Source organism: Drosophila subpulchrella, chromosome X, assembly GCF_014743375.2.
Source record: "Drosophila subpulchrella strain 33 F10 #4 breed RU33 chromosome X, RU_Dsub_v1.1 Primary Assembly, whole genome shotgun sequence".
Lineage (NCBI taxonomy): Eukaryota > Metazoa > Arthropoda > Insecta > Diptera > Drosophilidae > Drosophila > Drosophila subpulchrella.
In genome coordinates this window covers 11,942,234-11,968,030 of record NC_050613.1, presented here as the reverse complement: position 1 = coordinate 11,968,030, position 25,797 = coordinate 11,942,234, and the positions used below count along the sequence as shown (strand labels likewise).

The 25,797-nt window shown below is 39.2% G+C and overlaps 6 protein-coding genes across 6 annotated transcripts; 2 read left to right on the top strand and 4 right to left on the bottom strand.

Moving 5' to 3' along the window:
* The first annotated feature begins 5,359 nt into the window (after nucleotides 1-5,359).
* LOC119556548 lies at nucleotides 5,360-18,580 on the top strand. Its single transcript, XM_037868831.1, has 6 exons — nucleotides 5,360-5,420; nucleotides 12,044-12,125; nucleotides 12,203-12,794; nucleotides 12,963-13,113; nucleotides 18,277-18,393; nucleotides 18,463-18,580. The coding sequence occupies exons 2-6, from the start codon at nucleotides 12,069-12,071 to the stop codon at nucleotides 18,578-18,580; spliced, it is 1,035 nt and encodes a 344-aa protein (XP_037724759.1). The 5' UTR covers nucleotides 5,360-5,420; nucleotides 12,044-12,068.
* On the bottom strand, nucleotides 13,892-16,926 carry LOC119556547. The gene is made up of 2 exons (XM_037868830.1): nucleotides 16,529-16,926; nucleotides 13,892-16,254 (listed from the first exon to the last, which is right to left on the bottom strand). The coding sequence occupies exons 1-2, from the start codon at nucleotides 16,737-16,739 to the stop codon at nucleotides 14,222-14,224; spliced, it is 2,244 nt and encodes a 747-aa protein (XP_037724758.1). The 5' UTR covers nucleotides 16,740-16,926; the 3' UTR covers nucleotides 13,892-14,221.
* Nucleotides 18,581-18,688: 108 nt separating the features above from the next.
* On the bottom strand, nucleotides 18,689-19,631 carry LOC119557813. Its single transcript, XM_037870750.1, has one exon. The coding sequence runs from the start codon at nucleotides 19,483-19,485 to the stop codon at nucleotides 18,769-18,771; it is 717 nt and encodes a 238-aa protein (XP_037726678.1). The 5' UTR covers nucleotides 19,486-19,631; the 3' UTR covers nucleotides 18,689-18,768.
* Nucleotides 19,632-19,750: 119 nt separating this feature from the next.
* On the bottom strand, nucleotides 19,751-21,648 carry LOC119557812 (cyclin-dependent kinase 7). The gene is made up of 2 exons (XM_037870748.1): nucleotides 21,489-21,648; nucleotides 19,751-21,409 (listed from the first exon to the last, which is right to left on the bottom strand). Exons 1-2 carry the CDS (start codon nucleotides 21,552-21,554, stop codon nucleotides 20,414-20,416), a joined length of 1,062 nt encoding a protein of 353 aa, XP_037726676.1. The 5' UTR covers nucleotides 21,555-21,648; the 3' UTR covers nucleotides 19,751-20,413.
* Nucleotides 21,649-22,274: 626 nt separating this feature from the next.
* On the top strand, nucleotides 22,275-23,596 carry LOC119556644 (U1 small nuclear ribonucleoprotein A). The gene is made up of 2 exons (XM_037868976.1): nucleotides 22,275-22,723; nucleotides 23,185-23,596. Exons 1-2 carry the CDS (start codon nucleotides 22,371-22,373, stop codon nucleotides 23,480-23,482), a joined length of 651 nt encoding a protein of 216 aa, XP_037724904.1. The 5' UTR covers nucleotides 22,275-22,370; the 3' UTR covers nucleotides 23,483-23,596.
* Nucleotides 23,597-23,806: 210 nt separating this feature from the next.
* On the bottom strand, nucleotides 23,807-25,043 carry LOC119556841 (thioredoxin-T). The gene is made up of 3 exons (XM_037869312.1): nucleotides 24,939-25,043; nucleotides 24,347-24,867; nucleotides 23,807-24,284 (listed from the first exon to the last, which is right to left on the bottom strand). The coding sequence occupies exon 2, from the start codon at nucleotides 24,857-24,859 to the stop codon at nucleotides 24,359-24,361; it is 501 nt and encodes a 166-aa protein (XP_037725240.1). The 5' UTR covers nucleotides 24,860-24,867; nucleotides 24,939-25,043; the 3' UTR covers nucleotides 23,807-24,284; nucleotides 24,347-24,358.
* Nucleotides 25,044-25,797: the final 754 nt, after the last annotated feature.

The window sequence follows — 25,797 nt, the reverse complement described above, 5'->3', positions numbered from 1 at the left end:
CTGAATTCAATATTTTAATGGCAGGCCTTAAATAAATTTGCACACTAAATGTAAATATTTGTGTGGCTAGTTTACAAGGGAATTTTTGTATTTTTCTGGCTGGCACCCTGCCACGTTTTTAATGGGCGTAGGTGAACTCGATTTAGTTGGGGTTTTATTGTAAAAGGGTAAGGCGAAAGGGGGGTTGAGGGTGCATTGAACCTTTGAGTTTTGGGAGGGAAACTTTTGTTAGCGACCGACAAAGAAATGACAACAGTTTATGGCCTTTGCAATATTTAAGTTTCAATTTATTCAATTTTTTAATAGTTTTACCTTAGATTCGAATTCCACAATAGCTTTAAAAGTATTAGCATTTGGCCCATGAAGTATTATTGTTTTTTCACTATTGATATACATACTTAGGTAATTAAAATGTATAATCACATGAAATATGTAAATCTTTATTAATGTTCAATTAATAATTAATTAATCATCATTAATTGAATTTGTATTGGCTAACGCGTTTAAATTGTAGGTAAATATTTCCACAATACTTTTGTTTCATTCATGGTATTTTTTGTATTAAGGATAAGTATATATTTATTCTAAAATAATAAATTATGCATTATTATTATTCTGAAAATGTTAAATTAATAGTAAATTAATAATATCGTTTGTATTTAATTTACTGTTTTTTATTTAATTTATGGCATTTTCCGTATTAAGAATAAAAATATTTTTTTCCAAAATAAATATGCATAATTTTTGTGAAAAATTACAATTTATAATAGATTAATAAGCCTTAATTTCTAAATTGCGGGTTAATTTTTTAAAACTATTTTAATTTTAGTCGTGGCATATTTAGTAAATATATATGTATAGTCCAAAATAAGCATGAATTATGACCGTAAGCCAAGGAAATCAAATTCCTTATGACATTTGTCTTTACGTCACTTGGTTTTTGGTGAGTAATAATTTTGCAATAAAAAATGTTTTATCTCAGTAATAAATGTCAGCACTTTTACTATCTGTCTATGTGGGTATGAGAGTTTTCCCCATATATATATACACATACTTACATGTATTTGTTTGGCCTATTTAAGTAACATTTTGCTGGTAATGTCCACAGGACTTTGAGATGAGCACTTTTGCATAGCTGAATGCCTTACAAACACCCCTAAAAACCTAAAAAAAAAAGAACCAGCATCCCTCCTATCTTTTGCCTTATTTTATGTGACAGTTTTATTTATTATTTTCCTTTTTCTCTGCATTTGTTTCTGTGCTTTTTCGTGAACTTGTTGTTGTTAGTTGTGGCCTGTCACAAACACACTGGCAGAAAAACAAACACACACAGACGCACATATGGGAAAATATCAGGAGACAGTGAAGAGCCTTTGCATATGTGTGTGTGTGGCTTTTTTGCTGCTTTTCTATTTATTCTAGTAGTTTTCTGCTTTTTTCCAAAACCCCCCCCCTTATTTTGAGAGATGCATTTTGCGCTTTTTTGCGGTTGCTCGGCTATGTTAATGACACTTAGAAAAGCAACAACAGAGCCCAAGAAATGTCAAACTGGAAAAGAAGATGGGGAGGGGGGTGGAGGGGGTCAAAAGGGCACCGAGAACTATGCATCTTGCAAATCCCACATCTAACACCTCCCCACCACCAAAGCACTTTCTAGGCCCTCTTCAGTTACCCTTTTTAAAATCTGCAACAGGCACTGTAAAAAAACCTTAAAATATAGGAACAACCAAAAAAAAAGCTTATAAAACGTACCTTAATTCAGGAAATGATCTTACATATCTGTAATTTATCGATTTTTATTTTATACTACCGTTTATAATATATTTAAGTTATGTATTGTACATTTTTTTAGTACTGTTTATAATATATATTAGAGTTATATATTGTACATTTAAGTTTTTAGATTGATATAAAATATTTTAACAGTTAAAACTCTAAATATCATTAAATTTTTAACACTGTTAACCAGCCAAATTCAATTTATTAAAAAATGTAAGTAAAGAATATTATACTAATTTATACAAGATTAGAATATAAAACATATTTTTTTCTTTAAATAATATAAAGAACTTAAAAATAATCATTAAAAATAATATAATAATGATTTAGGATTATACTAATTTATACAAGATGAGAATACGAAACATATTTTTTTTCTATAATATTATTTATAGAACTTAAGAATAATTATAAAAAAGAATATAATAATGATTTACAATAGCTCTAGTTATAATTGAATAAAAGTAATAATAGTAATAAACGTCTACATAAATGATTAAGAAAGTTTTAGTAAGATTATAAATAGGGGTGATTGTTATTTAAAATAAACTAGAAAACTGAAACCCATAAAGGATTAATGGCAGGCTATTAACTGCTGTAAATATAGTTTCAATTCTGTGCACTGTTCTTGTGTGTAGTTAACACTGGGCAGCTAAGCGCGGCTACAGTCTAGCCCCCCTCCCGTGACCATCCCCTAAGCGCTACCCCGAACCCCCCTCTCAAGGACTACCCCTGCCCCTCTCCCACCCCATCGTACAATATACCACCCATACCACCCCCTTTGGCTCTTCACTTTGCCACTAATGGGACATTTGCAATTAAATTACTCGAATAAAGCATGTAAATTGCCAGTGAGTGGAGGCAGCCCTGGCTAACCTGGCCAGCCAACCCCTCCAGAAGCCCCTCCGCCTACGCCCCTGGCAGAGGTGAAAGTGCGGAGCCAACGGTGCGTATGTGTAATGTGCTTGGGCCTGGCTAAGTATGCTAATACTAAGGTAACACAAAAAAAAACCAAAGTATATGTATGAAATGTATAAAAAAAAATGTACTATATATATATATATATGTGTAAGAAACCCAAATGATAAATTACAAGTGAATTAAAAATTAAAACAGCGATTTACACCCTCCTGACTTTCTGCCATTTAAAGTTTTTTTTGGTAGAAAATTTAAATTGAATTTTTGGGCACGGCATTCCGCTGTTGTTTACCTAATCATTCGGTGGGTGGTGGGCTGGTGAGAGAAACTAAGGGGAAAAAAAGGAGGAGAGGAAGTCATGCCGCAGACAAGGACGAAACCGGAATCACAGCCAGGACGAAACCATCGAAATTTGACCAGCTGCCAGAAGTTTCGCCAATAGGGGGGAAATTCTCTCTGTCATCTCGCGAGACTCTCCCGGTTTCTCCAGGTTTCTCCGGCTTTCTCACTGCCTTCTCCCAATCCTGCGCAGTTCAAAAAACTCTCTCCAAACAATTTTTAAAATATCCTTAACAGCTGTTTCAAATTTCCCCTAAACTGTTATACGAAAGTCAAGGCGGGCGTTTCAAAAAAACTCAGTTCATTGAACTGCCTTAAAGAAAAAGTTGTTATGGGTTTTTAAAGGTATTCTATTTCGACAGTTTTTTCATAGATTTTTTTTTTTTTTTTTGGTTCGTTCTACCAATTACATTTGGGCCGTGTCTTATCTAAAGCTTCAAGTCACGATTTCAATTTGCAAGCGAAAAGAGCCCGAAATCGATCTATTGATTTCATATTCAGCACTCAGAGTGGACGACATAAATCAAAATGTGGTTGGACAGATGGTGACATAAATGAGACGCAGTCAAAGGGTGTTGTTAATGGAAGAATTGAGGGGGATTGCCGGAAGAATTCGTTAACAGTTAGAAGACATACATGAATATTATGGTAATATAATAGCTTGGTGTAGTTGGCAACCCCTCTTCGCCTGCGGTGACAACGCCTCTGCCTCTGGTTCTTTCTTACTTAGCGGCTTCTCTGAGTTGTCTTACGGAAATAGCCGCGATTCTGAAGTCTAGACCCTTGAGATCCAGCCAATTAATCAGCTGATGGCCCGATGGGGTAATTAACTCAAGTAGGGTAGACCACTTTTTTAACAGACATTCTGTTTTTAAAAAATTAGGCGTTTTTTTAACACCTCTCAATGGCATAGAGAGATCAAAAATATCATATCATGCATATTATTAATATACCAATTATTTTAAGAGGGAAAAATAACATTACATTAAATACATTTATTGCTTATAGCAGTACTAAAATTAAAGATAATATTTTTAAAAACTAAAAAAAGGAAAAATATTTTAAAAATTTACATATTACATCTTAATGATTAAAAATAATGCCTAAGGATTTAGAGCCCTAGGGTTAACCAGTTCTAAGATAAAGGAAAACTAATAAGAATCACCACTGAGGCTTCATCTGGCTCATTTACCGCAGCAGCAGCAGCAGCAGTTGCATGTTGCAGGTTGCAATTGTATCAGCAGCAACATCTGTGGTCCTACTAACAAAAACAAGACCAAAAGCTACTAAGAAATCATAGCCAACTAAGCAACAGTAGCAACAACAAGGAGCAACATCGACTGCTAGCAGCAACATCAACTGCTAGCAGCAACATCGACGACAGCAGCAGCAACACCGACGCATTACGCATGCGCAGCAGCGGCAGCGACGTCGACGGCGACGCTGCGTGGCCAATATTAAAATAAAAACGAGATAGGAAGTTAGCTTCGGCAAGTCGACGTTTTAATACCCAACAATAGTCCATTAAATCTAATAAAATGAATTTAAAAAACAAATATATTGTAGTACATATGTAATTAATTTAATGTAGTTAATTTATAATATAGGTAAAACAAAATGTTTCCGCCAACTTTAAATTTTTGTGGTTTGGTTGAGACTTTTTCTGAAAATGCCCATATATATATTACTTCTATAGCATGGTAGAGAAAAATAAAAATATACAGATAGGTATGTTATTATATTTCTTTTAACTATTTATATTAAAGCTGTAAAATGACTTTATTGTGTAACACATGGTTTTTATGATTTAGTTATTTTATGTTATTTTATTTTTTTTGTTTAATTTATATTTCTTTTTATAAAACGCCTTGACAAAATTTTTGACCAAAATGTAATTACTTTTTTAAAAGGGTATGGACTAAAAAGTCGGGACTCGGAAGCGTATATGTCTTTTGTATTTGTTTTTGCCTTAATGTTGCTGATGTTGTTGTTGTTGCCGGCGCCTCTGCCGCGTCGCTGCCGCACCTCTGCCGCCGTACCGCGCATTGAAATTCGATCGCCGAGCGGCAAACGAACTCAGAACGTTGCCGCTGCGCAAACGCAAAGCACGCGCCCCAAAAACTCACACACACGCACACAGAGAGCCACGCCCCCGCCGCCCAACCGCCCATGCAAGCCGGCTTGCAGGAATTTTTCGAAAAAAGCATTTTTTAAATCCCAGTTTCGAGCTTCGAAATCAAGTTCGCTGAAATTTTTGGATTTCAAATTAACATTTCGTTACCTCAACGCATTTTTTTTCTTTTGTGCATCTTGTGTGTGCGTGAACAATTTTAAGTGCCCACAATTTTTGCGGAATACAGCGTAAATTACACGAAAATATTCAGGTAATTCACTCAAGTTCAAGTTTATGGTCAACAATAAGTGAAAACTATTTTTTAAGAGACGGTTTTTATTTAATTTAAATGACGAAGCAAGTAAACAAGGACAAATTGAATAAATATCATAAAAGGAAGAGGAGATTTAACATGCTCCATAAAATCTGAAAGTTTTAAAGTATTTTATGCAAAACTTAAATTCTTTCGAAAAGCAAAAAAAATTGTACATAAATTAAAAAACTTTTATTTAAATAGGCTGTTTTTTTTATAAAATTTTTGTAGTTTTTTTTTACTTTTAAAATATCCAGTGCAATTTTCATGAAGAACTACTACGTATGTTTAAATTTGGGTTAACATACATCCTTTCAGTCAAAAATAAAAATCTATTAGTTTTTTATAAATATGCAACAATTTTTTTCCAACATCAATTATTTATAAAGATTTTTTAAGCAAGAAAACCAATTAAAAAATGTTTTTTTTAGTGAAATGTTCAACAAATTGACAATCCCAACGCCTGGCTGCATTTAAAATTCACGGGCAATGCTAAAATAATAATAAAAGTAAACAAAAATCGTTTTTATACTCAATATAATACCACATAAAAGTAAACAGAGAGCGTTTCATAAAAATGTGTCTGAAAAAAATATTAGGAGTTCAGCGACACTTGCCAGCGAAATTCCGATTGCACCTGTTCGAGAATCTCGAGTGCTCCTTTTCTCCATCTTCCCTCCTCAGCTGTCATTCAAATAATCGAATTAGCCTCGAATCTCCCCGAGAAACCCACAAATCCAACCCCCCTTTCGCCCCAATGGACTGAAAAGTGGACAAATACCTGATCGGCATACCAAAATAGGGACCAAGTGCAGTTAATGCCATAGAACCCGCTATGAAAAGCGGGACGAAGGGGCCTTGAGTTTTATGCCTGCATTTCAATGAGCTCTGGCTCTGAGTAATCGAAAATCCAAAACAAAAGACCCCCGAAAACCCTGTGCAATGACTCAAAATATTATTGTTGATTTTTCTTCTTTTTTTCGGCCTTACCAGCCCATATAGACAAGCCCAATATCATGGGCCTCACGTTGGTGGCTCTCCGTTTTTGGAGCTCGGCATTTTGGGTTCACTCGATAGAAAGCAAAAGTTTAATTATTTCGTCTGTTGCGCAAGAAAATTTCATTTTCATTGCAACTTTCTACCAAATAGGGGACTATTTTAATGGTTGTACTTTCTTAAATGCAATTGGTAAAATATCTACAAGTTGCACATATAAATTAGTCATTTTCAAATCTAAGAAAGTTAATGGCCTTCGAATATGTTTGATATTTTTTAATACAGCCTAGTAAAATACTTGACATTAAATGGAAAATAAATTGGTTGGAATTTATTACATTTTGAATTTATACAAACAAATTTATTATTTATTTTAATATACCATGGTATATTTTAAGCAAATCGTTTCTTATTAAAATCTCATTTAATCACCAAATTATCCTGAATTAATTTTTGTATTTTATTTATTTATCTAACAAAGTAAAGCTAGTATATAATACTAAAATTATTTTTTGAAAAAGAGGGGCGCAGGAAGCTAAAATCCTTCGGCCCGGTAATTTTTGTTTATTTTTTTAATTTCGAAATATTCTGATTTTATATATATCTTATGTCGAGGTGATTTTTCACAGTATAATATGTAAGATATCTTGATAGTCATCAGCTGATGATTCTGCCATTCCAAAACTGACCTTCGTTGGGGCCGTTACGACGTTTACTGACCCCAGGTTTCGCTTTCGATTAACACTTTTTAAATACCAAAAGTGGTAAGGATGCGCAGCCAGCCAGTTCCAGTTACCAGATTTTTTTCTTCCTTTTATTTAAATATAAGTTTTGTTGCCCAACTCAAAAGAGATTGGCACGCTTGTTCTCACGCTTGTCAGTTGGCCATAAATTTAAAAGCGGACCCCTGCTAACAAAAGAAATTTTAAAAACGGAAATATCTGTGCGATGCCTCAAACCAAACTGGATAATTTACCTAACTATTTGTGCGGTCTTTTGTGCATTGAAGACGACAACTCGATGCCGATTCTAAGCCATTAATTGGGCCATTTGTTTTCGGCAATCGTTGCCAAGTCGTTTGATTCATTTGCGGTTTTTTTCTGGACAACGCCAATCCAATTGACACAATGACACATTTTTCTTGCCTTGAAGGCGGGTCGGGTATATATAGCATATAGCATTGATTCGATCCGATCACCGATCGACGATCGACAATCACCGATCAATTGAAGCCCTGTCTTGATTATAAAATTTACGCATGTTTGATGCTCCATGCTTTGCGTGTTTGTTTACGTGATTGAAATTCGTGAAAAGTCCAGGCCATTGAGTTGGACACCCAATAAACCACATAAAAGACCCCCATCCTCTTGGAAAAAATAATCACCTCGATCTATCAGTAAAATCGAACACAAAAATAAAACTAAATGCGGCTACATTCAGGGAAAAAATTGAGTATTTCGATGTCAAATCAAGAACGAATTTTCTTGATTCTAGAACAAAAATTTCAAATGATAAACAAATAATTAAAGACTGAAATAATGGATTTGAGATCGAACGTACTTGATCTCAAGCCTGATTGAAATTGACATAAGAACAAAGAAAAAACTCTTAAGAACAAAATTTTAAGAACGGTACGGTACATTTTTAAGAACGTTCGTTCTCAAAATATTCGTTTTACATATTTCTGGTTGTAAAGGTATAGGTGCTTGGAGAATACTTAAGGAAGACCTTAAATAACTTCAAATCATTAGATTTTAATTAGAACTCATAAAAAATATTGAGCCGGAGGCCACTTAAACTCTATGCTGTCGTCCTTTTTTCTTGACAGACACTAACAGGTGTGTCTTATCAATTTATGTTATATTTACGTTTTAACATATAAGCACTTTTTAAAGTATAGCTATCAAAGAGTCATTGGACAGACCAAGAAATAAGCTGTAAACACGGCTTTTAGTCAAAATCGCGATAGATTTATTTCTTTGTGCCAAACTTTAATACTTACCGCTCCCCCAACCAATTAGTGTTTTTTCGGAAAGCAATTAAGCGGGAGAGATGCTAGAAAAAAACAGATGTTATAAACCGATTTACATTCGACAGTTCCAGTTTGCAAATCAGTTGAATATATACTTTTTCTATCGAGCGACCTCCAAAAGGGGTCTTAAACCTTTTTTGGGGATTACGAGGGGCAAAAAGGGGGGCGGATGATCAATTTGTCATGCCGCTTACAAAATCGTGACTTGTACGAAAATATTGATGGTGATGATGGTGATTATTATTATGCGTATCGATATCATTATCTGTGATTTATTTATGTCGCCAATTCGTCGGGTTCTTCCTTTGTTTGGGTTTTTTTTTCATTTGTTCGTTTATTTCCCTATAATTGATTACTCATTCTTGTCCGGCGCCATATTAATAGAGTACCTTAAAATCGAATTGTTTAATTTGGCAAGCGGAGGAAATAATTGAAAAAACACTTGAGCTTCCTTTTGGTTTCGTTTTCATTGTCTATGTGATTGAAATATTAATATCTTATGTATTTTGATGGCTAGTATTTTTACTTCCCGAATATTTAGTACACAAGATAGGACAACATTTTACTTATTTTAAGTATAACCCTTGTATCCCTTGCATGGCCTGACTTTTGACACTTTTTGTGAGGATGGCCCATCTGACAACTTTATTACTTGGGTCTCTTCTTTTTTGGTCACTGTCACGCCCCTAAAGCCCGAGGCCCCAAAAGTACAAGACATCGATTGCATAAGGTGATATATAGTACATTAAATTCATTCCTTTTTTTGCACTTCATTCGAGTGCTGTTTTCTTGCGATTTTTTTTCGAGGGGGTAAACGTTTAAGTCGGGACCTGTGTTCAATTGCATAATGAAAACACACGCAATGTAAATAAAACAACAAATAACGAACAATGTTGGTGGGCCCTTGTCTTTACATTTTTTTTTCGCTTTTTTTTTTGGGCTGTGCAATTTGGTTAATTTACAACTTAATTTCTGCCATGGTTTTCAATTTATCGTCGCCCGGCTGAAAATTTCGTACATTTTAATTTGGCCATCAGCGTTGGCCTGACAATTATGATAAACGTTGTTGGTCATTGGTTATTGCAAGGACGCCTTTTTTGCAGCCTTATTTCAGACATTTTTTTTTTTTACTCCTTGTCCATCCCTTTTTGCTTATTCAGCATTTACTCCTTTTTGGGTAGACGATTAATAGCTTTTTTTCTCCCCGATTTTCACTTTGTCGTGCAACACGCTCATTTAACGCCAAGGAGTTTTCCACCTGGCGGCTTATTGATTTCGGCGGTCCAATTAAAATCAAGCACTCCTGCCTAATTACATCGTCGGCAAAAATCGGGCGGTGGGGGTTAATCAATGCAGGCCTTAACCCTTCATTGGGCTCTGGTTTTTATTTTTTTTAACTTGGGAGCTTATGATATTCTTTAACTTTAATTTGAAATAATAATATAATAAACTAGTTTTAACATCACAATTTAATAAAGTTGCGTTGAATTTAAAGGAAGTCTTTAAAATATTATTTTTTATGAAAGCTTAATAACATAACATTTTATAAAAGGAATATTCGTTTGAATTTCAATTGAAATATGAAATTAATAAAAATGTTATCAATATAATTTTATAAAATTGGGTTCGATTTAAGAAAACATTTTAAAATGTTATTTTTATATAAATACTATTTTTAGCAAAAAAAACCATTTTTGTTTAAAATGTTATATATTGGGTTGGGGTTAATCAAAAAAAAGGAGGTGCACTTTTCCGACCTGCAGCAACTTCTAATTAACCGCTTGGCTGCCAACCGAGGGCTTAGTCATCGAATAATCATTCACCGTTCGGTTTTATTTACTCCTTGTCAATATCGCTTTGATTTTTGGTTGACAACTGCTTATTGAAAGGTAATAAAATAAAATCAATACAATATTAATAAATTTATAAGTTGTAAAATCGCATTTACAGCCAATTTCCTTATGCCCCCGAAACACCCTGTATAAAATATAATTGCGCCTCGTTAAATAACCAAGTTTACTGCCACACAGAGTCAATGGCCAAAAGGCTGAGAACAACGACAACAAGATAAATATTTACTAAAACATATCTGAATATATTGAGATTCCTCGAAGTCTTCTTTTTTCTTACGCCGATGGACAAATCAATTTGTTTTTCGATATAAATCGAAGAATGTCTTAATATGGCCAGAATGCTTGGCATTAAAATTGCGAATAAGTAAAAGCACACTGAGAAAAATTGGGAAGTTCATATGAACTCATAACTTAAATTGGTTTTAGAAAAAAATGAAAATAAAATATTTTGGATAAACATTATTTTAAAACTATTTATTACTAAATACAGGTTACCAGTTTATCATTATTATACATAATATCACAATGTTCTCGATTTTAAAGTGTTTCTAAGAAATATCTTAGGAACATTACCTTAAAATACCCTTCATTCAATCCGAACCACTTTAACGGATCTTTAAAGACCTTTTTTATCAGTGAACTCTTGCTTTTTTAATGAGAATCGAACCCGAACATCTGCATATATATTTTTAGCCCAGAAATCTGCGCTCGCCTCACGCCCAAAGCTTTCGCATTTAATATTTTGATTTCGTTGGGGGCCGGACCAAGTTCAAGTGCCCGGCGTAAACCCGTTTATGCAGCCGATTCCCCTTGCGGCGCCCTCAAATGTGCGTAAACTAGATGATGCCATTAAAAGTAATGTTCGAAATTGAAAAAACCTAAAATGAAAAAAATAAACCAAGGGCCCAGGCCGCCACCATCCATCCATTGACAGTTTAATACATTTTTTTTTCGTTTTTTTAACGCCTTGACAAGCCAGCAAACATGTTTAACATAAAAGATAAGCCTCAAAGGGAATGAGAGCAGGGCAAAAAAAAAAAAGAGTAGAAGTTATTTAAACAAAAAGTGGCAAATATACTTGCATTTATCCCCGTCTGTCTGGGTCTCGTCGGGAATGTGTGTGCGTGTGTGTGGGCATGAATTTATTTATAAAGGGCACCGGCCATAAAGTCGAAAAGCGGATCAGGTGGACGTCCTTGCAATCTGTAGTTAATGCACCAAGTACTGCTCACAGTGGTGGAAAAGTGGGGAAAAAGGATTTATCATTATTAAATGAAATATCCTCAAAGGGTAGCACACAAAATGATGTTTCTATATGTATAAAACGCGAGCTTTGAAGCATAAAAGCATACAATTAAAGCTGTAGTATGCATCTTTTTTGAAAAAATCCGTACTGTCGTGTAGATGTTTGCTAAAAACATATTTTAGGATAAATCTACTAAACAAAATATTATAAAAAACTTACATATACCGAATTTTTTTTTAAATTTTGAAATATTTTGGTCTAAAAAAAGAGTAAGATTTTATAAACTGAATATTTAGTTATATTAAATATAATTATATAAATAATAATATAGATCTGTGACAGTTTAATGAGTTCCACTGTTTGGTCAGCCCGAAAACTCGTTTGTTGATAAAATGTATTCGATTTTAAGCCCTCTGCCTGCTGCACTATATCATGTTGCACGTCTGCTTTCTAGGCATCTGGGGATCCGAGAGTCTGGAATGGGGACGCGACACTTGACAGCGACCACCAAAATGGGCGTTTTGCCAGTGGGTGTGGTAAGTAGTCAACGCGGAGGTCGAGCACCGCGAATACTTAATAACTTTTTTTTTTGCGTTTACTTCTTTCCCCACAGCTGGGATTTATACTCCTGCAAATGGTGATATCGGTGCGGGGACATGGCCGTCTGATGGATCCACCGGCCAGGAATGCCATGTGGCGATTTGGCTATCCCAATCCCGTAAATTATAATGATAACGAGCTCTTCTGCGGTGGCTTTGCGGTCCAATGGGAGAAAAATAAGGGTCGTTGTGGTGTTTGCGGCGATGCCTATCACGTCAAGTCGCCAAGACCCCATGAAGCTGGCGGGCAATACGCCAAGGGCATCATCTCTCGTTACTATACCTCTGGTCAGGAGATCGAGGTGGAAGTGGAACTAACGGCCAATCATTATGGTCGCTTCGAGATGTTCCTATGTCCGAACAATAATCCGCGACAGGAGGCCAGTCAGGCATGTTTCGATCGGTATCCTTTGCTGATTTCGGGCAGTCGGGAGCATCGATACCTCATACCGCGCGATGCCAAGAAAAAGGATATATTCCGGTATCGGGTGCGACTGCCGCCATATGTCACCTGCACGCAGTGCGTCCTGCAGTGGACCTACTATACCGCCAATATGTGGGGCACCTGCGCCAATGGAACCGAAGCCGTGGGATGCGGCAAGGCTGGTGAGCATCTCTAAACTTATAATACATTTATCACTTTAATTTACAGAATATGTATTACATTTTTAGTTAGGAAACTAGTTGAAAAACCAAAAAAATCTAGACCTTATAGAATTCTGATTAAAGAAATATTTTCTAACATTTTTTTTTTACTATTAATCCAAATTCTAGAAACCTTCCGGAATTGTGCAGATATAGCCATCGTCTCGAACACCGGAGGTGGTGTTCCGCCAAGTTTCGCCAACAACAAGTCACCATATCTGCTCTATTATCGTGATTATCGGGCCCCGCCAAACAACAACATCTTTCCACTTATTGTGCGGTAAGTAGGGGCGTGGTGATCTGGAAATCCATATACTATCGTAACCTACAATTTTTAAATTCCTAATCGGTACCGAGGCCTTACTGTTTGATTTTCTATCGTATTTCTTCAATAATTATTATAATCTTCTCAGATTTCTTCAATCATTTCGTTTATCTTACACTTTTCATTAGGTTTGTTTGATATTTCATTTATTTTTTAAACTTTTTTCTTAAAAACTCTGCTTTCCGCTTTCTCGTTTTACGCTTACTTTCCCAATAACTGCTTCCGCTTTCATTTAACCAATGCAATGTTCTTTTTTGAACATGTTTTGTAAAGAGATCAGCGATTTAAACTCTTGCTTTGGTTTTTAGCAATGCCACGCGGCATGCACGCAAGCGCGGCACGGCTAAACCGCTTACCCGCTTACCCGAACCTGCCTAAAACCGCTTACCCGCTACTCGCTCGAAAACGTTTTTCTAGCCTAGTCGAAAGTGCTTCCAAATACAAAAACCAAACAATTGTTCAGCTGGATTTCCACCCAAATCGGTTATGAGTTCATAATGAAACGGGTAAAGGTAAATTTTTCGACAGCCTACATTTAAGACTTTTAACGGTTATGGTAAACACATGCTTACACAAACACATACAAACACTGCTGTATATATAGAAATGCTTAAATAAACTTAAAACCAATATATACATATATGCATTTATATTGATTGGCTTAACCGCTTCTCCTAACCGATACGGAACCGAATCGAATCGAATCGGTTATGGTGCTGGGGCATAAACGGTTCACATTGCACATGAAATTTTATTAACATTGATCGACTTGGCATCGCTGCGGCCCAGTAAGAAAACAATAAATTCGAAAATGTAAGTGTGAGCTCGAACACCGAATCGGTTATCGGAGTTTATGTGGATTGATTTTTGTATCTTTCGTTTTTTCCGCTGCTTGCTTGTGTAGCCATTATTGTGTCATGCTATTTTCTATGGCATATCCTTCGTTATGGTTCGTTTTGAGGATAAAAATCTCACAAGTTTGAATAATTTTGGAAAGAATGGGTTTTGTTTTGCTGACATATAATGTGTTGTGTGTGAGAGATTGATGGGTTAAGTAGATGGTTTAGCAGCTAATATCCGGATAGGTGAAGGCCATGATGAGAACTAAAATAACAGCAACTTGGACCATACCCACCAGCACGGTTTTGAGCAACTGCAACCGCACCTTGGGCTCTACGCGGCTTTCGATGGGCGACTGGGGCGCCACTCGACGTATGATATTCCTGGTCTTCTTTGGTTTCGGATCAGGTTCCTGAATCTCCTGCCTGCGTACCTTCGCCTTAACCTCTTCAAATTTCTTTCGCTTGACTTGCCTGGGACTGGGATTCGGTGTATAATCGGGGGAACTGATATCCGTTTCCGTTTCCTGTTTTGTAATTTTATTTTTCCTCGGCGATTCAAGCTCCGTTTGCGTAGTATTATGAACTTGGTTAGGACATAATAGAGAGGCTCTCGCCAGTTGATCCCCCTGGTCTGCAGATCGTCCCACTTCATTGACCCGCACCGAGAGACGTGAATAGGCGATGGCTCCGCCATAACTGGCAATGGATCCTCCACCGCCTCCGCCTCCCGCCTCTCGTGTGGCCACTTCGAGTTGCTCGGCAGCGCTGCCAGCCAAGGGTTTGGACTCCCCATAGGCCAGGCTATTAAAGAACATGGTGTCCTGATCCAAGAGGTTGAAGGGTCTTCCAGCCCCCGCTATAAGTGGTCTCAGTTGCTGTAGCAGTATGTTCGGGTTCTCCCGTAACTTCCGGAAATTAGTTCGCTGCAGGGGATCGAATTCTTTGGGCGTTTTCGAGGCCAACGACGATGGTTCCTCCCTGGGAGCTGGCAGATAAAAGCATTGCGAATCATCGGCTGTCTTCAATTCGTTCAGGGTCTTGGTCTCCACACGGAACTCCTGGACCAAACCAAAATGATGAGTCATGGCCACGCTGCGAGCTCTTTGCGGACGCTGAACAATCTGTTCTACACTTAGACAGCACAATTTGGTGATGGGCAGCTCATCCAGTTGATAGGGACTCGTACGTGGCGTATAGAAACGGGTAGATGATTTCTGATTCAAGTCCTTGTCGATTACCATAGAGCTTCGCTTCTTTGGCGTCGGGGGTTTGGGTATATTCGACACCCTTAGTGTGGCCTCCAGTTTTTCGCTCAACTGCTGAAGCATTCGTATTTCATGCTGCAAAGCGGGCAGATTCTGGCACACCTGATCCAATTCCAACTGGCGCTGCTCCTTGTGGCGCTGTTCGTGCTCCAATTGCAGCAAATGTCGCTGCCGCTGACGGACTTCCAGCAGGCGGTTCTTCAAACGCTCCTGACTGCTCATCGCCTTAGCCTCGAATTGCTGTTGCCGCTGCTGCATGGCCTCCAACGTGGGACTGTCCAACTGACTGGTGGAACTCGATGACTGCGTTAGACCCTCGATGGGGGATAGAATGCAGTCGCCGTAATCTTCGCTGCCGCCCTTGCTGCGCAATGCCTCCTCGGAAAGGGTCAATTGCAACTTTGTCGACTGCAGCTCCTCCAGAAGGAAATCCCCTTCATTCGCCTCGTTTAGTTGCTCACAACTATTGCGCAGTCTTCTAGCAGTCAGCAGCTCCTTGACCTTCTTCACCGGCTTGCAAAGATATACGAAACTCTTGTTCTGATCATCTGGCAGGCGAATGGCCTTGGCCAACTTGATCTTGTGGCGTTCCGAGAAGCTACTATTATCGCTTATTAGGCCATCTCCATTGGCCATTATGGTCCTTGGAGCCGGACTACTGCTATCACTGTCCTGCGGTGAATTCACCAAATGCATGGGTTTATGCGTACCCACAGGAATGTGTGACTGCTCCACTTTGCCCTCAGTCTCACGGCCCAATCGATTCTGCATTCTATTGGGCGATTTATCCGATTTGGCCGGCAATCTGGCCACCCGGGGCAGAAAACTTCGCTGTCTTCGAGGAGAACTGCTCTTATTGGTGGCATTGGTGCTTTGTCCCAATGGCGTGGCGGGGACGACAGCCTTTGGGGGTTGGGGATAGCGCGGTTTCGGGGACAACTGGTTGCTCCAATCATGCCCAGCTGGCGGAGCATTGCGATAGTTTTGAGCTAGAACAAAAAATGTAGTTCATGTATTAAATGATAATTTATATATATTATTATTATAAAAATATTATATATTATACTAAGTTTTCGAATACCATTAGAATACTTTTCAGATCTCTAGAGGATTTGGTATGTGAGTTTAATTTAATGGGAAAACGAGAGATCTCTTTCGACTTAGAAAAATAATTTTTTTGTCCATTAGACTTTAAAACACCCCTATGGGACTTGCAATCTAGAGATAAAAAGATTGGTGGCTAAGCCTAGAGCATCTACTCACTGGTGGGCAGTCCCCGAGACAGCATCTCCGTCCGGGTGTAGGTCGTCTTGCGGCGCACGGTCTGCGTGGCCGGAGTTTGTCCCTGGGCGCCAACTTGACCCTGCGGCTGACCCTGAGCCCCTGCGGCGGTCCCCTGCATTTGGATGACCTGCTGCAGGCCCTCGTTACCGCGATCCATTTGGCGCATCTGGTTCTGACGATTGCGATTCATATTCGTTGCTGCTGTCCGGCGATCTGTTGCGACATCTGCGATCTTGGGCGGTTCGGAATGTGGAGTCTTTGGAGCTTTGTATTTGGTTGGTGATGTTTGTGGAATGCTGTCGAGTGCCTTGAGTAACTGTATTAGTTGACTGACGAATTAAACAACATGTAGACAGGAGCTCAGATGACGTCCATGTTTGGGAATAAAATCAGACTGACAGTCCAGTGACAATATAAAAGCTACTGCGATTAGAAATAGGATATAAAAAGGAAAAGGTGACTCCAAACATAAATAAATAAATAAATAAAATAAATAAATTTTTTTTTTATCAATTGAATTCTGATGTTGAATTAGTTTGCTTTTAAAATCTATTGGTCAAGTTGTTAACCCACTCTTAAGCTATTTATTTCAAAGTTTACAATGGATTTTAAAAAGGTGACCCAAATTTGACAAATTTTTAGCTATTTTTCAAAGTGCCATAACTTTAAATCACCACTTTACCCAGATGTTATAAAAACCCATGGTGTTGCTCCATCGAATAGGTTAGAAAGTAAAATTGTTCTATATTTATCGCTACATAAACCACTGTTTGTTCAGCGTTTCGTTATCACTGAGAAATTCGGCCAACAGTGAGTTGGCCAAAGCACGCTTTTGCAGCATTTCGTACTGCCGAAGATTGGTGTCCCCCATCGAGTCCTTCTTCACTGCCAGCCCCTTCGCCATCCCATTCCTTTTTCGATCCCTCGAAAGGGGCGTGGTTGTGGAAGGGGTCGTGACCGATCGCGCGGTCATCGGACTGCTCAATTGCCAGCTGTACGAGTTGCTCGTGGCCAAACGGACTGGCGATTCAGCGGTGCTTGGACGTCGGACCCGACTGATTGGCTGGCCAGGATCACCGAACTGGGAACGAAAGGGAGACTGGGCCGCTTGGACGGCCTGGATGCGCTTGTTGCTGTCGGAGATGGCATTACCGTAGCTAATCCGCAGTTCCGCCAAATAGCGGCGGTACGCGGCCCGGCGACGGTCCTCCTCAAACATCTGCATCCCACAGTAGTCAATTTTCTTTCCTAGCTGGGTCTCCTGATCCTGATCCAAACTGGGAATTTTTTTTCAAGACAAAAACAAAGCTGAGGGGACAAATAATTTTAGATTAATGTTGTGTTAGGGAAAGGGCAGAGGTCGGTAAGTTTGCTAAGTTTCCCAAATTAATAATGAATGTAGAACCATTATTATATATAATATATACCATTATTATGTTGATAGGAGTTCGAGAAAGAGAAAGGGCTAAATGACTTAGTGGTGTTGAAGTTAATAATTGTAATGGAGTAGATTTTTTATCAGATATAGAACATACAACCTCTTACATATTGATTTTATGAAAATAATATCTTTGGAAATTTTGAGATATCATTCTTATGATCTATGGTCTGACGTTGAATGGACAAGCCCCTCTATATTTTTGTCTTATAAATCTTAGAGTCTCGGTTTTTTTATACCCTCTCCGATCTGGATGTTTTTGTTATTGAATTATTCTTTATACTTTTAGTGACCAGAAGTGCATAGGTGCCCCAGCCTTCCGATCCTTGCCCGGCATCGACAACTGGTGCGAGATCAACTGCCTGCGCTATCCTCCCAATTGTCCCGAGGACGCCTGTCAATGTCCGTAAGTATAGGTCCCATTTTAGGTATCCCAAGAAGCTTTAATAATAAGGATTATTGTGTCATATGATAGTCAGGAGTGCTATGCCATCGGAGAGTATGCTGGCCAAGAGGGAGCCGATACCTACTGCATGGATAAGTGCCTCAACTACGAATCGGAGTGTCCGAGCGACAGGTGCCGCTGTTACTAATCCGGTTCAAGGATCAGTCCGGATTGCGAGCTACAGCTGTGCTGCCCACCCATTGCCCACCAGGAGGATAACGATGATATACAGATACGAGTTCCAATGAATTGAATTTAATTGACAACATATGAGCTGATTTGTTTGAATTTCAATGGATTTGGGATGGCTCAGAAGTGGGTCAGTGGGTTCTTTAACTACTTTTTGTAGGACTCGTAGAGGAAGGGTCTGGTGAAGGCCTCGAGGAGTTCGCGCTGCTCTCGCAATCGTCGGATCTGCGCCACCGGGGTCTCCGAACCGTCGACGTAGCGTCGAGCACGGAAAAGTGCCGAGACCGTACTGCCCACCTGTCGCCAACGTTCGATGGCCCGGGATTCAATGTGCAAGGGATCGGGCATTAGTTTGGCCAGCTGAACGGTACCCAGCTGGGAAACGGTTTCGCTTGGTGGCTCCACAGGCACAACGGGTTCCTCGGGGGGGTCAACGGACATCAAAGAGTCACATAATGGTGGCAATGGCATTGTCTGACTGTTGATAAGCACCTCGGCACGCTCCTCACGAGCATCTTCATCGCTATCCTCCAGCGGCAAGGCGGCACAACTGCCATTGACCAAGTCCCGAACGTGGGCAAAACTCGAGGCAATTCGACGCAATGACTTATCCTTATCCTTGGGCAGCGACGGCGGTGGCGGCGACGAGACGGTTTTCGTTTCCAAAGGGGGAGGTTTCGTTATCGCAGCTTTGGCGCCGACCGTATCGCCACTGGTACCCTGCTTCTGCCGCATCTTGATCAGATTTATGCTTGAGAACTTGTTGCCATAACTACGACGCATCTCGGCGCGTTTGCGACGCGCCTCCTCCTGGGCAATGGCCGCCAATTGGTCCCTGGCCATTAGATGCTGCGCCTTTGACATGGTCTCCTCTCAATCGGGATTGCGATACGGGTAAACTCGGGTTTATAGAAACAAAAACGCTGACCGAAACGTGCGCTGAGAATTTTGGGTTTCGGATGTGGTTCGAATGAGGGTTGGAAATCGGTTGCTAAAAGTGTCGTATGTGGGAATCCAAAAGCTACTAGGATAACTTCCTATACGTATTGAGGTATTTCCAAATTTAGAACCTTGGCTTCAAAACATTTCATCTGAAGAACAATCCACTTAAATCGCTTTGAATCACATCTTTAATAAATCATCCTCATCTTAAGCATAGTCTTAACTTACTCATACGGACTTTCCCTCCACCTCTGCTCGTTTATATAAAAAAAGAGGTAAGTTGAATTGGGAGAAGGTTTGCAAGTCAATTTCAAATTATAACAATGCAAACTAAGGTATTTGTCAGGCAACTCAATTGCAACTGAGCCAAAAAGGTTATTTTTCCGTTAAGTGAAATATTCCATCACTATCACACAAGTAAATTAGAATAGGAATCTTTTAGGAGCAAAACAAATTTCTAAGGAGTTATGCAAATTAATTACAACTCCATGAGAATTATCAGTTATAAATATTTGTGTGATTGGTTTTAAGAATACATATGTTCACAAAAAGTAAATTAGAATAGGAATCTTTCAGGAGCGAAACCAATAAGGAAATAATGCAAGTTCATTACAAATCCTTGAGAATCATCAGCATAAATACTTAAGATATTCTAGAAAATGTGTGATTTGTGTGAGGAATGCATTGCATTCCTTGTGGCATTTTCTAATAAGGATTGTATAACAAATCGTGAGAATTTTTTCCTTAAACATTACTTGTACAAATATTTAAGATATAATAGAAAGTTACTGACAACTGATTGGCGTTGAGAATGCAAGGCATTACAAATTATCGGTACCTCAAGTAAGCGCTAGAACTGCAACCGTTTTTTCTGGGCCAATCCATTGCCCCTCACTGTGGTCTCGACCAGCTTTCGTTTCAGTGCAGGCTTCTCCTCGCCGGCCTGCGCATTGGCGCCCTCCTTGGCGGCCAAAATGGCCGAGGGCATGGGCAACTTGGGGCCCACCGTGGGAGCGGGTTTATTGGCAAAGTACGGCATGCTCAAGGCTTCCCGGCACGACACTCGCCGCAGTGGATTCATGGCGAACAGTCGGCTCATCAGGTGGATCAAATCATTTCCAGCGGCTGTAAAGATATTCTCCAGTGGATTTCCCGGGAAGTGCCTGAACTGCAAATAGTCATGCAGCTTGCCCAAATGAGGCCAATCCGCCTCCGAGGGTGTTCCCAGGGTGGAAAAGATCCGGGTCAACTGGTCCAGATCCGAATCGCCCGGCATGAAGGGCACCCGCAACATCAGTTCGGCCATAATGCAGCCCACTGCCCACATGTCCACACCAGTGCCATATTGGCGGGCTCCGAAAAGCAATTCGGGCGAACGATACCAACGGGTGACCACGTGGTGGGTGTAAATGCGATTCGGTGAGCCATACGATTTGGCCAGACCGAAATCACCAATCTTCAAAACACCATCGCTGTTGACTAGCAAGTTATTGGGCTTTAAATCGCGATGGAGTATCCAATTCAGATGCAGATACTCCAGACCCTTCAGCGTCATGATGGCGTAGGCCTTGATATTTGCCTGGGTCAAGATGATCTTAGTGTCCTTAATGATCACCTCCAGGTCGGTGTCCATGAAGTCGAAAACGAGGGAGACATTCGACAGCTGGCCAAAAACGTCGACCAAACCAATGATGTTCTCGTGCTGCAGCTCCTGCAGAATCTTGATCTCCCGCAGAGCCGTCCTGTTGATGCCATCGCGTGCATCCTCGCGGGATCCCTTCTTGATCTTCTTCACGGCCACAATTTGGCTGGTCACCGTGTCCCGGGCCTTATAGACAATGGCAAACTGAAGCCGCAGCCGGTAAGTGAAATGCCCATATTAGTTTGGCGGTTTCTTTAGCCACTTTTCTTTGCACAAAACTCACCTGACCCTCGCCAAGGAAAGACAACTTGGCATAGCGATCCTTCTTGTCGTTGGGATTGGGCAGCATCGTTGGAAAGCCTCATAAATAACACAAAAACAAAGAAATGCCGCGAGGACAAACCAAAACAATTCAATTTGGCACACGCTACCGATGGCCGATATCCGATAGGCGATTTCCGATAGAAGCCGGCAAAAGCTATCGCCGTGCAGGGATGACAGTGATGGCTGTTTTCAAGCCAACACGTGTTGGCTTGCTTTCAGTTAAAATCAAGCAATAAGACAATTTTAATTAAAAACGTTTGTTATACTTTGTGTGATTAATAAATAGAAATATGAAGCTATACTCGAAAGCCGCAGCAGCTAAGCCCACGAAATACAAAATAAATAGTTAACAAATTATATATTTCTCGAAAATATTTCGGACGCTTTGATTATTTGTCAAATTTTTGGGAACTGAAAGCATGTATAATTTTATTATTTGTTGTTTTAAATTTTTCATAGGGTGAAAAGAACTACTAGTATACATTCCCATTGGACTTTTAAGTAAATAATGAGTACCTCTAATACAGAGTTGCCATGACTTATTAATGATATGAAATGACAAATCTTATTTTCTGCTTCGGGGTTGAATTTCCAAAATAAGTTATAATCATTATTATTATTATTATATTTGGTTTTTTTTTAGTTATTTTAATAATTTCAAAATCTAGCTTCTTCAAGCTAGTTTCCACCGCCATTTTGCAGCACTGTTCGATACCGGTGCGCAACGCGTTGACAGTTTGGGCACTAGTCAACACTAGCCAGGCCAGCATTTTTTTTTACCACAAAAAAACTAGAAAACTTTCTTGTTTTTGTCTATTTAATTGAATAAAACGACGGCAGGATGGACGTGCGACCCAACCAGACCATATACATCAACAACCTGAACGAGAAGATCAAGAAGGAGGAGCTGAAGAAGTCCCTCTACGCGATTTTCTCGCAGTTCGGCCAAATCCTGGACATTGTGGCACTAAAAACCCTGAAAATGCGCGGCCAGGCATTTGTGATCTTCAAGGAAATCGGGAGCGCCTCGAATGCCCTGCGCACCATGCAGGGATTCCCCTTCTACGACAAGCCCATGCAGATCGCCTACTCCAAGTCCGATTCGGATATTGTGGCCAAGCTGAAGGGAACCTTCAAGGAGCGCCCCAAGAAGATCAAGCCACCAAAACCGGCGCCGGGTGCCGAGGAAAAGAAGTGAGTATATTATTCAGGTTTTATAATATGTTGGTCGTTTGAATACAAGAATTTATTGCCCTGTCATGGTCTTCCATTTTGCCAAGTTCTGTCAAGTCTATAAAGACAGTTTTGGACTTGTCTTACTTTGTCAAGGTCTTCAGAGTTGCTTTCCTTACAATGTGGCCTGTAACTAACCGTGTTATATGCCTTTAAAAGCAAGGAATTCAGGCATTGTTTTCTTTTCTAAGCAGTTTTTCTAGCAACTTCGTATTCGTGATAAATATTTTACATGTTTGAACATATTTTTTCCAAATATGTAGCTAAATCTTGGCTTAATATCTGCTTAATACAGATATAATACATGGTTTTGTTAGATTTTATTGAAATAGACAATATAATATCATCAATACAAAATTAAACTACTCATTTCTACACATTTTGCCACCATTACTGATACCTTTACGTTTTCCGACCCACAGGGACAAGAAAAAGAAGCCTTCGAGCGCGGAGAACTCGAACCCGAACACACAAACGGAGCAGCCGCCCAACCAGATCCTTTTCCTTACCAATCTGCCCGAGGAGACCAACGAGATGATGCTGTCCATGTTGTTCAACCAGTTCCCTGGCTTCAAGGAGGTCCGTCTCGTGCCGAACCGTCACGACATCGCCTTCGTGGAGTTTACCACGGAGCTGCAAAGTAATGCCGCCAAGGAGGCGCTGCAGGGCTTCAAGATCACGCCGACGCACGCCATGAAGATTACTTTCGCCAAGAAGTGAGCTCAGCACATACACAGACTAGGTGTAAATGCAAACGTCGCTCGCTGGGTGTTCAAGCAACTCCATTTATAATTTAAAGTATAGAATAAATATATACCTAAACAGATATTGAGATTCGACGGAATGATGTTAATTAAACTAAAGGGATTGCGTTTAGCAATCTGGAAGACCAGAAAGGCAACTATTCCTATCCCCTTCAGATTGACAATGACTTGACTAGATTGGCAAATCTTTTCGTCTGGTTTTAAACAGTAAAACCAAAGTTTCCAACTTAAATCCTGCTGAATCCCCTTAATTCCATTTTAAAAACAAAAATGTGAATCATAGTTTGTTATAATTTATCTTTGTTAAATATTTTGTACTTGTTTTTGTGTTAAGCAACAATATGTAGTGTTAACAAGAAACCAGCAATGCGTGGAAAACTGAGCAGCAGTGTCGGTTGTACATATTTCCGTTCAGTTGAGATAGTATATAGATTATTTCCAACCACGGCATTGTGTTAGTGTTGTAGTACAATGGTTTGGTTTTATGGTTGCAGCATCGTTAAGTTATAAGAGCACTGCGAGCGGACACGATGTGTAGTTTTCTTTAAATTTGCCAAGGAGTATCGATTGAGGATAACGATTCATGAGTAGTTTTAAGTATTACAGAACAAGGTTGAAGTCCGCCGTAACATCAACCTTGTAGCATATGAAAGTATTCTTGAGTATGGTGGTTTTGTTAACCCTTCCTTAGGGATATAGGGTTGGATCGATGGATGTATTAACGGGATTTCGGTATATGATGGTGTCTTAAATGGTATCTGAGGAAATCAAAGAATCAGCTTTATGGGCTATATTGAAGGTAACTGATCAGAGCACTTACGGATTTTCGGTATTAGTGCTCCAAAACGGCCTCCTGATCGTGTTCGGACAGCTCGCAGATGACCACATCTTCGTTGACACTGTCACTGGAGGAGGCACTTGGCCCGGCACTGCATGCGTCCTCGGATTCCAATCCCGCTCCCAGGTGACTGGACGAACGGCGATGCTCCGCGGCATCCGCCTCAGCCACATCGCCGACAAACTTCTCCATGGACTTGGCCAGCTTGTCCGAGTTTCCGCCAACGAAAAGCTCCAGGACTTCGCCGCCCTTGATGAAGACAAAGGTCGGCATGCTGGTCACGTTGTATTCGACCGTAATGTCCTCGTTGTCGTCCACATTCACCTTGAGCACAACCGCACGGTCCGAATATTGCTGGGCCAGCTCCTCCAATTTTGGGGCAATAATTTTACATGGTCCGCACCAGTTGGCATAGAAATCGATCACCACCAGCTTGTCCTCGGCGAGGGCCAGCTGCTGGTCGAGATCGTCCTTGTTCCTCACCAGGTACACCATGATTGGAACTAAAAAAAAAAAAAAGTTGGAAAAAAAAATTATAATTTTTAGAAAGGTTTTCTTTATTCTTTTTTATTACTTTGAAATTTTGGAGCTGAACGACTGCTCACACCGAAATATCAGACCGAAATGAATGAGTTGTGCTCTGTCAATTAAAAGGAAAGTAAAATTTCTTTGAACTTGCCTACTTGGATTAAAAAAAAATATTTGAATGTCATTCGAGGTGAGTTGAGGTGAATTAGTAAGACCACTGAAAAAATCCTTATAGACTTGCAGTGTTGAACAAACCAGAACACTCGAGTCTAAGGAACTAGCACATTCAACAAAAGAAGTTAATATTTTAAATAAACCGTACAAATCATTTTTTAATAGTTCGCCACGACTTTAAAAACCAATATAACTGGTTAACTGTATTAATGGTTTAAAAAGTATTACTTAATTAAATTATAATTGATTACATTAAAAAATACTTCTTAAATCACTTGATAATGCCATTTTAGAGATTTTTAAGAACAAAAAATAAATATTCGAAAATCCGGCAGTACAAACATAGCAAAGATGTAAATGAAGAAGTATGAACGATGGGCGGAAAATGATATTTTCTTTTTAATTAATAATTGTTGTTGTTGTTATCAGGTGTTAATTTGGTGATTTTTGAATTTGTTTATTTTATTTTTAGGAAGTATACACAATATGTATGTTCTTAATATTTTATTTATTTATTGAACTTAATAAATGCAACATAATCCAAAGCGCCGATAGTTGTTAAGTCGTAAAATATAATATGAAGTAGTTGTTATCATTTATAATTTAAAATTGTTTACATATTCCGGTGTGACACATAAATCGCGATTTAAATTAAATTAATAAATACTGCCTATTATTTATATGTAAATTGTTAATATTTAACTTATTAAATTAACTTAATAAATGCAACC